This window comes from Aedes albopictus, chromosome 2 (assembly GCF_035046485.1).
Source record: "Aedes albopictus strain Foshan chromosome 2, AalbF5, whole genome shotgun sequence".
NCBI classification, from domain to species: Eukaryota; Metazoa; Arthropoda; class Insecta; order Diptera; family Culicidae; genus Aedes; species Aedes albopictus.
The window spans coordinates 395,557,019-395,570,444 of NC_085137.1; the positions used below are offsets into that span (position 1 = coordinate 395,557,019).

Genomic DNA, 13,426 nt, shown 5'->3' on the forward strand with positions numbered 1-13,426 from the left:
TTCCTCTCGATCCTTATCGCCATATTTTTTGCATCTCTCCCATTTGCATCCCTCTTTCTCCAGGAACATCACCATGCCAAAGTTTACGACCTAAACGCTAGCTTAACCAGTCATTGTAGTCTTCATTCATGCACATCCAGCGAGTTCAATCCGGCTGCGGAAAATTCGCCAGCATCCTACAGCACTTCCATCAGTACCGATACGCTGTATTGGGAACCGCACAGCGAGTCAACGTCCGCTTCGGCTAATTCGGCCCACAAGAAGCCCCCGGCGACAAGTTCTGCGGGTCCGAGCCGGCCGCACACCCATCAACACCACTACTACGTACAAAAGTACATCAATCCTCATACCGGCCAAATCCAGCCCATTGCCATGTACGCCGGGCCTCCGGTTCACAAGCCCAAGTCCTGGGACAACCTCGCAATGAAAGGATACGGAGGCTATGGGTACGGTTACGGTTACCTGGAGATGAACAAAGCGAACATTCCTGCGGCCCAGACTAGGACCCAAACTACCATCACCATCCAGCATAGGAACTCCATTCCGAGAAAGAACGGCTACGAACGGTACTCCGCATTTGTAGATGTGGAGAACTACGCACCTCCACCGACGCAGTTCCTGCAGGAAACGACAACCACGACGACCACCATCACGACCAAGTCGACCGAAAACCTGCTCGCACCGTACAACATATCGGATCAAAGCCTGGCCTGCGAGTGCATCGAGGGTCCTTCGAGTTCCAGTGGTGGTGGTGGTGGTGGAAAGGCAGCCACCAGTGCGATGGAGATACTGCACGACAAGTCCGGATACTATTCCAGTTTGGGGGGTGGATCGAGTGGATCCGGGACAGGGAATAAGAAACAAATGTCCAACCTTACTGAGATCGCACGGCTTTAGACTTGGCAGGTCTCTGTATGTTTTAACGGTTCTAGAAGTAAAAGTGTTCAATACGTTCAATTCCTTATTTTGTTGTTACATTCCTTGTGTTACAAAATAGTTGGTATTTTTCGCTGGCTGTGAAGGCATCATTACATACTGGTGGAAAAGTCTGGAATTTGTGGGACTTTCACAGGTTTGGTAGCCTTCGACGGGGACTGGTGAAGAAGTTAATAAATAGAAGACATGGAAAGCTCCAATGGGATCGTAATGCATAATAAGGGAAGACATGGTTTATAATCCTATGCTCCCATATTCTTCTTATGCGAAAACAGATTATACAGCGGATACATTAGTTGAAGGATCTATTCGGATCATATTGGTATCAGTTTAACGTTTGCTCACTATCGCAACCTCTTTAAACTCCCTGAAAAACCCATGGTACGCCCCTGAAACCATCCGATACACCCTGAAACATCCCTGGAACATCCCTGGGCCACCCTGACACTCTTTGGAGCACCATGGAACACCATTAGAGCCCCCTGTGATACTCTTGGAACGATCTTGGAACCACCTGAAACTCCCTGAAAACCGATGTTTCGCTCCTGAAACCCCTTGGATGATTACCCCATGGGATTCCCTCACGCCTCCTAAAGCCACACGGAACGATCATGGAACGCCCCTAGGCATTTCTTACTGTAATACTTTATAGATCTTCGCTTTGGACTATTTTCATGACAATTTACGTATGACATTCTTGGAGGATTTCCGTTCGTATTCTTGGTGACTTTTTTACAATTCCTTTGCCAGACCTCCGGTTAAACTCCCGTTACGAATACCCTATCCAATGACAAATAATTAGGATAGTAGGATTCCCGATCCTACTGAATATTCAAAATAATATAACAATTTTTTTTTCTGGAATTCTTCTAGAGATTCTACCATGAATTTCTTTTAGCTAATTTTCCACGGATTCCTTCAGAAGCATTCATGAATTTCTCAAGTGCTTCTTTCCGGAGACCTTCAGATATTTCATCTGACATATTTCTGGAAAACCTTGCAGGCATAAAAAATTCCCAATGGATTATTTCAGAAAACCATCCAAGGATGATATTCTAAAAAAATCGCTGTAAGAATGCCTGGATTCTTACAGCGATTTTGCATAATATCAAGACTCTTGATTCAAGAGTTTACAATTGGGGTTTTAAATTAAGAAAAATTAAATGATTTTTTTATTTTTAAACGATAGAGCACCTTTTTCTGAGCCGCTATGCTTTTTTTCAGATTTTTAGAACATTATTTTGATAGGGTATATGGATCATTCCTTGGCCTAATTTGCAAACCGCCTTGACAATTTTGACCATAACTCATGAATTAATAGCACTAGAAATAATATGTTGACCCTATTACGCACTCTAGGCAATGCATGTTTCACCAATTGGAAGTAAACTAACGTAAATATTCAAGAATTTACTTAACTTAGTTGAAAAGATTCGATGTGATGGTATGCAACGTTGGTCTATGGTACAAAAATTGGCCTATTAGTGGATACAACGTTGGCCTATTGCTTTCCATGCACTAGAGCCACTTATTATCTCATTTTTTCAATATTTCTGCTGAGGTATTATCTCTGTTTGTTCACCAATTATACTTTCAAATTACATTATCGGAGCCAAATTTTCAAAAAACTATAAATAAACCACTTAAACTAAAGTTCTTTCTTTTTTAGTAACGAAAACAATGCAACCCGATTATTGTGTTATATTTTTTACAGTCACCGCACACAAAATCTATCTTTCTGTTCGTTATTTCTGGTTCTAACGCAAGCAATGTTGTTGGCGTCACTTTATAGGTGTTTTTGACGTCACTTTACTGATGGGCCAAGATTTGGGTACATAGTGAAAAAATGTCCTCAATATTCGGCCCACATGTAATTTGTAAAATAGTTATTATTCGTTAAAAACAAACATACAAACTCATAATAGCATCTTTGACCGTCGCATCAAATGTTCAGTTATTGAAAAGGCAATTCGAAATATTCCAGAATCATGCCATTTATGATCATGTGTATAGACTACCCACTAAGCCATGATTCTTCGGCGTCTACAAAAGCTAAACAAAGTGACATTTTCATACAATTTTAATACTCCAATGTGCTAAAATTGAAACTAAATGTTACAGTTGCTTGGCGCAAAGCTTTTCCGATATCCAGTTCGGCGTGTTTGTTTGAGTTTTTGGTTAAGATTAAAATAGGCCGAACGAGGGGACTATGCCAACGAAGCATCCCGATACCCTATCTAAAATCAATTTCAAAGAGATTTTTTGAAATCACCTTTTGACAGCTGGGCAACTGCTTGACAGCTCCGCTCAGTACAAAATGCGACGAGGGGTGATTCGACAAATCGCTTCCATACAAACTTCAAATTGATTTTTAAATAGGTTCCCGGGCACCAAAATTGATGAAAATTTGGATTTCGGCTCAGTTTGGCATGCAGATTCAGAATATGGGATTATCTCAACACCACTAAAGAAGCCAATTGAGGGGCCCAGAAAGGGGTGTAAGTGACTATTTTGTAGATTTTTAACTGAGCATATCTTGAAATTCCTCAGATTTTAAGCTTTCAGGAACTTTCTTAAGATTGTTTCTACGATGATTGGAAAAATTACCATAAATCAGAGAAAATTGGGTTGATTTTGAAACTCCATACATTTTGTATGGGATGAAAAATTGGTCAAAAACTTCAAACCTCAGTTACTCGAAAGTGGGTTTTTGTCACTTACACCCCTTTGCTTGTAACGCCATCAATTCTTACATAATTTCTCCGCAAAGTCCTTCTAACAATCTTCTCAATATTCTTACAGATTTTTTTTTTCAGAAGTGCTTTAAGATAATTTACCAAAGATTTGGTACGCAATATCTCCCAAGTTTCCTTTGGAAATTTTTCCAGATATTCCTCCATTAATTTTCCTAAGAATTTCTATAGAGAACCTTTTATGGATTTCTTCTAGAATTGTTGAGAAGATTCATAAAATGTGTCTCGCAAAAATTATCTATTTTAAACCCCCCGTTTCCTCTGATGCAAATTTTTGTATGGGACTTCTGAAATTTGAGTATAGGTCGCCACATTTTGCTGATACCTATTCCCGGTTTCTTCAAAGCATGACGAATTTTATGGACGTTTGCCCTTCAAGAATATCTCTAAAAATTCCTTCAAAAACTTATATAAAGATTCTTTTAGGAATTCTCCATCGATTCCTTCGAAAATTCATTCAGGGATTCTTCAATAAATTTCTCCACGACTCCTAGCATGTATTGCTCCAGAGATTCACACAGAAATACATACGGAGATTCCTTTAGGAGTTCCTCATGTACTTTCCTGGAAATTCTTCCAGGATTACTTCCAAAGATGCCTTTAGGAATTTCTCCAGAAATGCTTACTAGAAACTGCTACAGAAATTCCCTTGGATATTCTCATGAGATTTTTTTACCATACTTTACAGAAGTTTAAATGTTTCTCTACACATTCTTCTGAGAATTGCTTAAAAAGGCTTTCACGAATTCCTCAGGGTATTCGTTTAAAAAATCTATGAGTTTTAATAAGGGATTCCTCCAGAAATTTCTACAAATATTTATTAATAAATTCCTAAAGGAATTCCACCAAGGGTGTCTCAAACACTTTTTCCAGGTTTTACTCAAGGAATTTGCGCAGTAACACCTTCTAAGATATTTCGGGAATTTTCCTATGATTCTTTCAGATATTCCTCCAGAGATTTTTTAAAGAATATCTTCAGAAATTTCTACAGAAAATAGACGATTTATTCAAAAAACCTTCAAGGATTCTTTCAGAAGTTTCTCCACAGATTCGTTCTGGAACTTTTTCAGGAATTCCTCCAGATATATTTCCAGAGACACCTTAAGGATTTTAAGGAATGTCAAATTCTTCGACAATTCTTTGGAAAATTCTGTCAGAAACTCAGGAAATCCTTGCAAAATGTTGTAATATGTTACTGAAGATTGATTCTTATCGATACTGATCATGCGGATCCTTCAAATATATCTCCTGGGATTCCTTCAGAGAATCCTTCAGGAATTCTTTCAAACTACACAAATTCCGCTAGAAATTCCTCTAATGAATTCCACCAAGGGTTTCTCAAGCAGTTCCTTTTGGTTTTACCTTCTACGATTTTTTTCTGGAATTTCCTTATGACTGTTTCAGATATTCATCTACAGATTCATTTCTACAGAAATAAGAAAGAAAATTTATTCAAAAAATCTTTCATGGATTCTTTCAGAAGTTTCTCCACGGATTTTTTCTGAAACTTCTTCAGAAATTCCTCCAAATATTACCAGAGACCATTAGGAGTGGATTTTTCTATGAATGTCAGCAAGATCAGCCAAATCTCTTTCATGCAGTTTTTTTTTTCAGAAATTCATCTACAGCTTTTTCAAAAAAATTTCAGCAATTCTTTAGAAAATTCTTCCAAGAGCTCCTCCAGAAATATCTTTCTTCTGTACTTCAAGAAATTACATTGGAGAAATTTTTCAAGGATTCCCTGAACGGATTTCTAAAGGAACTCCTGAAGCCAACCTCTGAAGATTCCCAAAACAAATGAAAAATTTCTGAACATAATTCTCTGATGCAATTTATGAAGTAATCTTAGGAAGAATTTCTGCAGGAATATCTGGGCATTGCCTGAAGTAACTCCTTGACATGAAATCTGAAAATCTGAAGTAATCATTAGAGGAGTTTTTGGAGGAACTCCTTGAGACAGGTCTGGAGGAAATATTTTATGGGAAACTTTTGAAGGAATTCAAGGAATCCCTGAATAAATTTCTAAAGGACACTCTTCAAGAATTGCTAAAGTAAGCCTCAGAAAATGTTCTGAAAGACTCCTTGAAATATTTTCTGCAGGAATCCGAGCAGAAACTGCAGACAAAGGTATTGAAGAAGGGAATAAATCCATACATCAGTTTCTGAAGGGATTCTTGGAGGATGTACTGAAGCAAACCCTGGAAGAACTGCTGAAGATGCCTTTAGAAATTTCTCTAGAAATGTTCCCTAGAAACTGCTACAGAAAATTCTTTGGAAATTCTCGGGAGATTTTTATATCATACTTTGCAGAAGTTTACGTATTTCTCTAGACATTCTTCTGAGAATTACAAAAAAAAACTTTCACAACTTTTTTCGGGTATACTTTTAGAAAATCAAAAAACTATGAACTTTAATAAAGCATTAGACAGAAGGTTTATCCAAAAAATCCCTCAAGGATATTTTTAAAAGTTTCTCCACGGATGCTTTCTGAAACTTCATCAGGAATTCCTCCAGAAATATTTTCAGAGACACCTTCAGGAGCTTAAAAAGTTTTCTATGAATGTCAGCAAGGGATTTCATCAGAAGTTCTTTCATGGAGTTTTGTTTTCAGAAATTCACCAAAAGCTTTTTCAAAAATTCATCTTTGGAAAATTATTCTAAAAGCTCCACCAGGAATCTCAAAATTCTGTCATGGGTTACTGAAGAAGTATTTGGAAGGTTTCTTATTGGTACTTATCCTGCGGTTCTTTCAGAAATATCTGCTAAGATTCTTTCAGATATTACTCCTTTAATTCTATCAGATACTTCTTCACTGATGATTTCACAGAAATACTTTATGAAATTACACTAAAAATTCGGGAAATTTTTCAAGTATTCCCTGAAGGAATTTCTAAAGGAATTCTTGGAGCCTACCCTCAGGAGATTCCAAGAAAAAAAAAACCTGAAAATTTCTGAAAAAAACAAAATTCCTTGAAACAATTTCTGAGATTTTCTGCAGGAATCTCTGGGGCACATCTGAAGAAACTCCTTGAGATGGCTCTGGAAGAATTCCTGAGTTTTACGGGAAACTTTTGGAGGAATTCAAGGGAAAAATCCTGGAGAAGTATTTTAAAACACTGCCTAGAGAGATTTCTGAAGAACACTCTTTAGGAATCGCTGAAAAAATCCGAAGGAATCGTTGAACTAATTTAGGCAGGAATTCGAGCAGAAACAGCAGCCAAAGTTATTGGAGAAATTCTCTAATAAATCCATATGTACAAACGTTTTTGAAAGTTGGTGTCCTGAACCTCAGTAAAATCGATTACCGAAGCAACCCAAGTAGTTCTGCTGTTCTATTTTTGTCAAAAAAGTTCCGAACAGGCAATTCAGGACTAAGTGCGTAAATTTCTGAAGAGATTATTGCAGCATATTCTGCAGATATTTCTGGATGAGTTATTAAAAGAATTTCTTGAAAAATGTGTGAAATCCCTGTAACATTTTCTTAAATAATCGCAAGAGGAATTTTCGGAGGAAAAGCCAGCAGAAATTTGAAACAAATCTGGAAGAGCTCTTGAAGGAATCACTAAAATATGTTGTTTAAAATTTAATTTTTGAATTTGAAGGAATCTCCAAAGGAATGCCAGCGCCAGGAAATGTGAAGAATGCTCTGTAGTTATTACATGTAGAATTTCTTGAGATATTCCTGGAGAAACGACAACAAATTAATCCGGAAGTGATTTCTGAAAGAATCCCCGAAAGAATATCCGATGGAATTCCTGAAGGGTCCCCGGAAAGTATTCTAAAGGAATTCCTTAGGAAGGTTTCAATGAATCCCAAGAGAAGTTTATTATGCAATCACTGGAGGAATATTTGAGGTACTTCTGAGGCGAATCTCGTGAAAACTTTCTAGAGGAACCTCTGGAGTAATATCGGAGAGAATCTCTGGAGAAAAACCCGGAAGGAACCTCTCGAAGAGCTCCTACAAAAATGTCATAAGGCATCCTTGCAAAAAAAATCTGATTTTTTTAAGGAATCGCTGGAGGAATTTCTGGAGAATTTCCTGCAAGAATTTCTTGAGGAATTAGTGAAAAATTAACTGGAGTAATCTTTGATGAAAGTTTTGAAGGATTCGCTAGTTGAACTTCTCTGCAATCTGTTGAGGAATTTCTGGAGAAAAGTCTAGAAAAATTCCTGGAAAAGACTAAAAAAAATAACTTGAAGGCAATTCCAAATATCCTGCAATAATTCCAGAATTCTTTGAGAAATTTCAGAAGTACTCTTGAAGCAATTCTTAGAGGTACACTCTATTTTTATTAAACAATCATGAATTTGGAGCACCATAAGATTTTTCTGGGATTTCTCCAGGAATTCCTTACGGAAGTGCCTCGAAGATTCCAACAGGAAGTCTTTCTGGTTCTTTCGAGAATATCTAGAAATCATTTCAAGAAACTCTTTCTGCTTCAGAGATTCCTTTCAGAAAACCCTTCAGAGATTACTTTTTAGAATTCCTTCAGAGATTCCATCTGGAATTCCTTTAGGATTTATTCCAGAATTCTCTCTGGAATTTCTCCAGGGATTCCTTCTGGAATTCCACCTGGGATTTCTTCTAGATTTTTTCCAGGGATTCCTTATGGAATTCTTCCAGGGATTCCTTATGAAATTCCTGCAGGGATTCCTTCTGGAATTCCTCTAGGGATTCTTTCTGGAAATCTTCCAGGGATGCCTTCTGGTACTTCTCCTGGGATTCCTTCTAAAATTCATCCTATTCTTTCTGGAATTTCTCTAGGGATTCCTTCTAGAATTCCTCCTGAAATTCATCCAGGAAATGAAATGCTTCTGAAATTCCTCCAGGGATTCCTTCTGGAAGTCCTCCAGGGATTTCTTGTAGAAATCTTCCAGGGATTCCTTCTGGAATTCCATCAAATGAATTATTTAGGAATTCGTTTGGGGATTCCTCCGAATATTCATTTTTTTTATTCTTTAGGGATTAGTTCAAGAAGAAGTCTACTGTTTAGGGATACGTCCAGCATTTCTTTCAAGATTTTATCTAGTTATTTTTCCAGAAATTACTCTAGACTTCTCTCCAGAAATTGATCTAGGCATTCGTCACGAAATTTCTAAGGTTTACTCTCAGAGTTGCTTAAAGAAATCTTTTCTCCAGCATTACCTTCAGAGAAACCTTTCAAGAATCTTAACCTCCAGGAGTTCCTAAAAAATCCTCTAGTAAATTATCTAATTCATTCGGAGCTTCATCAAGGAATTTATTCGGAAATTCCTTACGGAAGTGATCCAAAGATTTCAATAGGAAGTCTTTCTGGTTATTTCGGGAATTTCTAGAAATTCTTCCGAGGATTCCTCCAAGATTCAAGAATTCCTGCACGAATTAATTTGGACGATTCATCTAACTGGAATTTCGTTCTGAAATTTCTCCAGCAATTGGTACAAATCATACGGAATTTGCTTTGGGGATGTCTTCAGGAATTCTTTCTGATAATTCACCAGGATTTCTTCTACGAATTCTTTAGGAATTCCTTTGAATATTTCTCAAGGAAATCCTTGGCGATTCCTCACGAATTTCATTCTGAGATTTTCCCAGGCCCAATGGTCAGGGTAAGATAACCTTTCAATCTTGTTACCTATGCTAATCAAAATGTATTTAGTCAAGCGGAGTAAAACTGCGATAGTAAGGAAACGTCAAACATGTTACGTTTGAATTTGAAAGGTGAACAATTAAGTTACTGAACCATTTGCAAACTAGTCCAAAATCCAAGCGATGAATGCCAGCCAATACAAAATGTCATTTCGTTATACCAAATACAACCGTATTCCTTTCGATGCTTGTTACATTATCATTTGCCATTGAAGTTGCGAAACGTAAAACGTTATCGTCAAAATGTTAATCATCATCAGAAAGTTTGTTTTTTTTTTCGATTCAAAATCCGTCTGTATACTAGACATATTAGGCCGCCATATAGAATATTTAGTGTATTTATTATAGTGTCGCAATAAAAACAATGAATATGGTATTCAAAGATTCCAAATTGCAATTGTGCAAAGCCAAAAACAAAACCATCAAGTTTTTACCATTTTGGATGCAAGTAGGATGTGTTTATTGTAACTGATTTACACACATAAATTAGTAATTATAACGAAACCCCATTTAAATATAAAATCAAACTTGATCGATAAGCAACTTCCGCGATATACGCAATAAAGCTAAACGGCCACGTCATAACAAAACGCTACCAAAATGCATTATGATCTTTGATCCTATAAAGTTCGTTTATCAATCAGGAAAGGAAATATCAATAAAACGACTCACTATCGCAAGCAACTCAAACTATAACTAAATAAATATTTAATCGGCTTGGTAGGCCCAAAACGCGCGAAGAAACCAATCAATTTTGCGGAATGGATAATATAATTCAGGCACATTGCAGGGGAAGCTTCGAAGCTTTGAACAGGAGAGAAACAAGAGAAAAAGACCCCAAATAATACGTAGATGTATAGTACCCGTTGTAATAATAAAACTATTGGAGTGAGTAGTAGAAAAGTGAGGCGGACCGAGTGATCTGTTTTCTTTGCGAAAGAAATGCCTATCCGGTAGTTCATAAATCCCCACGATATGAAGGATTAACTACCCAGGTAACCAGTAAGCAGTTGAAATGCGCCTTTACAGCAGGTCAAAAAATGGAAATAAGTCGTATATGCGCCATAAGTGCTGCTTAAATGCAGGTTTTGGCCCAATATACGGCTGATTTAATGCTTATCACTCAGACTATCGAAAATGAAAACGAAAATATGTGTATAATTCCACATTTCTCATCTCGCCGTTTTTTCTATCTCTCTCCCATTTCTCTTTTCTTCACTTTGCGCTTCCAAAAGAGGTAATTCATGCAATTTCGAATGTGCTGGGCAGTATTTTCATGCTAGAAGACCCCAAAAGATCGTGCATTTGAAATGCTACGCAACAGCTGTCACATTTTCAGTAGCAGTTCAGTTGCTAATTTAGTACAGTTTAGCAGTTGAACTGCTATGATAGAGCAGAAAGCAGGTGGAATGAAGATATAATGCTGAAATACGGCTTGTTTAAATGCATAGTGGTTACCTGGGTAAGTTATCAGAAGTTTCGTCCAAGATTCCTCCAGAGATTCCTTCTGGAATTTCTTTAGGGATTCTTGCTGGAATTACTTTAAGGATTTCTTCTGGAATTCTTCCAGGGATTTCTTCTGGAATACATCCAGGGATTTTTTCAGGAATTCCTCCAGGTATTTCTTCTGGACTTCCTCCAGGGATTTCTTTTGGAATTCCTCCAGGGATTTCTTCTGGAATATCTCCAGAGATTTCTTCTGGAATTCTTTCAGGGATTCCTTCTGGAATTCTTCCAGAGATTCCTTCTGGAATTCCTCCAGGGATTTCTTCTGGAATTCCTCCAGGGATTTCTTCTGGAATTCCTCCTGGGATTTTTTCAGGAATTCCTCCAGGGATTTCTTCTGGAATCCCTCCAGGGATTTCTTCTGGAATATCTCCAGAGATTCCTTCTGGAATTCTTCCAGATTCCTTCTTACCTCCAGGGATTCCTTCTGGAATACTTCCGGATTCCTTCTGAATTTGTTGCAGAGATTCCTTCCAGATACTTCCAGGGATTACTTCTGGAATGCCCCCAGAGAATCGTTCTGGAATTCCTGCAGGGATTCCTTCCGGAATTCCTCCGGGGATTCCTTCCGGAATTCCTCCGGGGATTCCTTCCGGAATTCCTCCGGGGATTCCTTCCGGAATTCCTCCGGGGATTCCTTCCGGAATTCCTCCGGGGATTCCTTCCGGAATTCCTCCGGGGATTCCTTCCGGAATTCCTCCGGGGATTCCTTCCGGAATTCCTCCGGGGATTCCTTCCGGAATTCCTCCGGGGATTCCTTCCGGAATTCCTCCGGGGATTCCTTCCGGAATTCCTCCGGGGATTCCTTCCGGAATTCCTCCGGGGATTCCTTCCGGAATTCCTCCGGGGATTCCTTCCGGAATTCCTCCGGGGATTCCTTCCGGAATTCCTCCGGGGATTCCTTCCGGAATTCCTCCGGGGATTCCTTCCGGAATTCCTCCGGGGATTCCTTCCGGAATTCCTCCGGGGATTCCTTCCGGAATTCCTCCGGGGATTCCTTCCGGAATTCCTCCGGGGATTCCTTCCGGAATTCCTCCGGGGATTCCTTCCGGAATTCCTCCGGGGATTCCTTCCGGAATTCCTCCGGGGATTCCTTCCGGAATTCCTCCGGGGATTCCTTCCGGAATTCCTCCGGGGATTCCTTCCGGAATTCATCCGGGGATTCCTTCCGGAATTCCTCCGGGGATTCCTTCCGGAATTCCTCCGGGGATTCCTTCCGGAATTCCTCCGGGGATTCCTTCCGGAATTCCTCCGGGGATTCCTTCCGGAATTCCTCCGGGGATTCCTTCCGGAATTCCTCCGGGGATTCCTTCCGGAATTCCTCCGGGGATTCCTTCCGGAATTCCTCCGGGGATTCCTTCCGGAATTCCTCCGGGGATTCCTTCCGGAATTCCTCCGGGGATTCCTTCCGGAATTCCTCCGGGGATTCCTTCCGGAATTCCTCCGGGGATTCCTTCCGGAATTCCTCCGGGGATTCCTTCCGGAATTCCTCCGGGGATTCCTTCCGGAATTCCTCCGGGGATTCCTTCCGGAATTCCTCCGGGGATTCCTTCCGGAATTCCTCCGGGGATTCCTTCCGGAATTCCTCCGGGGATTCCTTCCGGAATTCCTCCGGGGATTCCTTCCGGAATTCCTCCGGGGATTCCTTCCGGAATTCCTCCGGGGATTCCTTCCGGAATTCCTCCGGGGATTCCTTCCGGAATTCCTCCGGGGATTCCTTCCGGAATTCCTCCGGGGATTCCTTCCGGAATTCCTCCGGGGATTCCTTCCGGAATTCCTCCGGGGATTCCTTCCGGAATTCCTCCGGGGATTCCTTCCGGAATTCCTCCGGGGATTCCTTCCGGAATTCCTCCGGGGATTCCTTCCGGAATTCCTCCGGGGATTCCTTCCGGAATTCCTCCGGGGATTCCTTCCGGAATTCCTCCGGGGATTCCTTCCGGAATTCCTCCGGGGATTCCTTCCGGAATTCCTCCGGGGATTCCTTCCGGAATTCCTCCGGGGATTCCTTCCGGAATTCCTCCGGGGATTCCTTCTGGAAGTCCTCCAGGGATTCCTTCTGGAAGTCCTCCAGGGATTCCTTCTGGAAGTCCTCCAGGGATTCCTTCTGGAAGTCCTCCAGGGATTCCTTCTGGAAGTCCTCCAGGGATTCCTTCTGGAAGTCCTCCAGGGATTGCTTCTGGAAGTCCTCCAGGGATTCCTTCTGGAAGTCCTCCAGGGATTCCTTCTGGAAGTCCTCCAGGGATTCCTTCTGGAAGTCCTCCAGGGATTCCTTCTGGAAGTCCTCCAGGGATTCCTTCTGGAAGTCCTCCAGGGATTCCTTCTGGAAGTCCTCCAGGGATTCCTTCTGGAAGTCCTCCAGGGATTCCTTCTGGAAGTCCTCCAGGGATTCCTTCTGGAAGTCCTCCAGGGATTCCTTCTAGAAGTCCTCCAGGGATTCCTTCTGGAAGTCCTCCAGGGATTCCTTCTGGAAGTCCTCCAGGGATTCCTTCTGGAAGTCCTCCAGGGATTCCTTCTGGAAGTCCTCCAGGGATTCCTTCTGGAAGTCCTCCAGGGATTCCTTCTGGAAGTCCTCCAGGGATTCCTTCTGGAATTCCTCCAGGGG

At 40.6% G+C, this 13,426-nt stretch overlaps 2 protein-coding genes across 2 annotated transcripts in view; both read left to right on the forward strand.

The window, feature by feature from the left end:
• Positions 1–10,225, forward strand: part of LOC109413486 (uncharacterized) — a 54,075-nt gene extending 43,850 nt beyond the window's left edge. Inside the window, exon 5 of the mRNA XM_019687167.3 lies at positions 64–10,225. Within this exon, the coding sequence (XP_019542712.3) occupies positions 64–897 (834 nt within the window). The 3' untranslated portion in view covers positions 898–10,225. The remainder of the gene's footprint in view (positions 1–63) is intronic.
• LOC115253479 (KAT8 regulatory NSL complex subunit 2) overlaps positions 1–13,426 on the forward strand; it is a 598,461-nt gene that overhangs the window by 71,221 nt on the left and 513,814 nt on the right. The gene's annotated exons all lie outside the window — the stretch shown is intronic.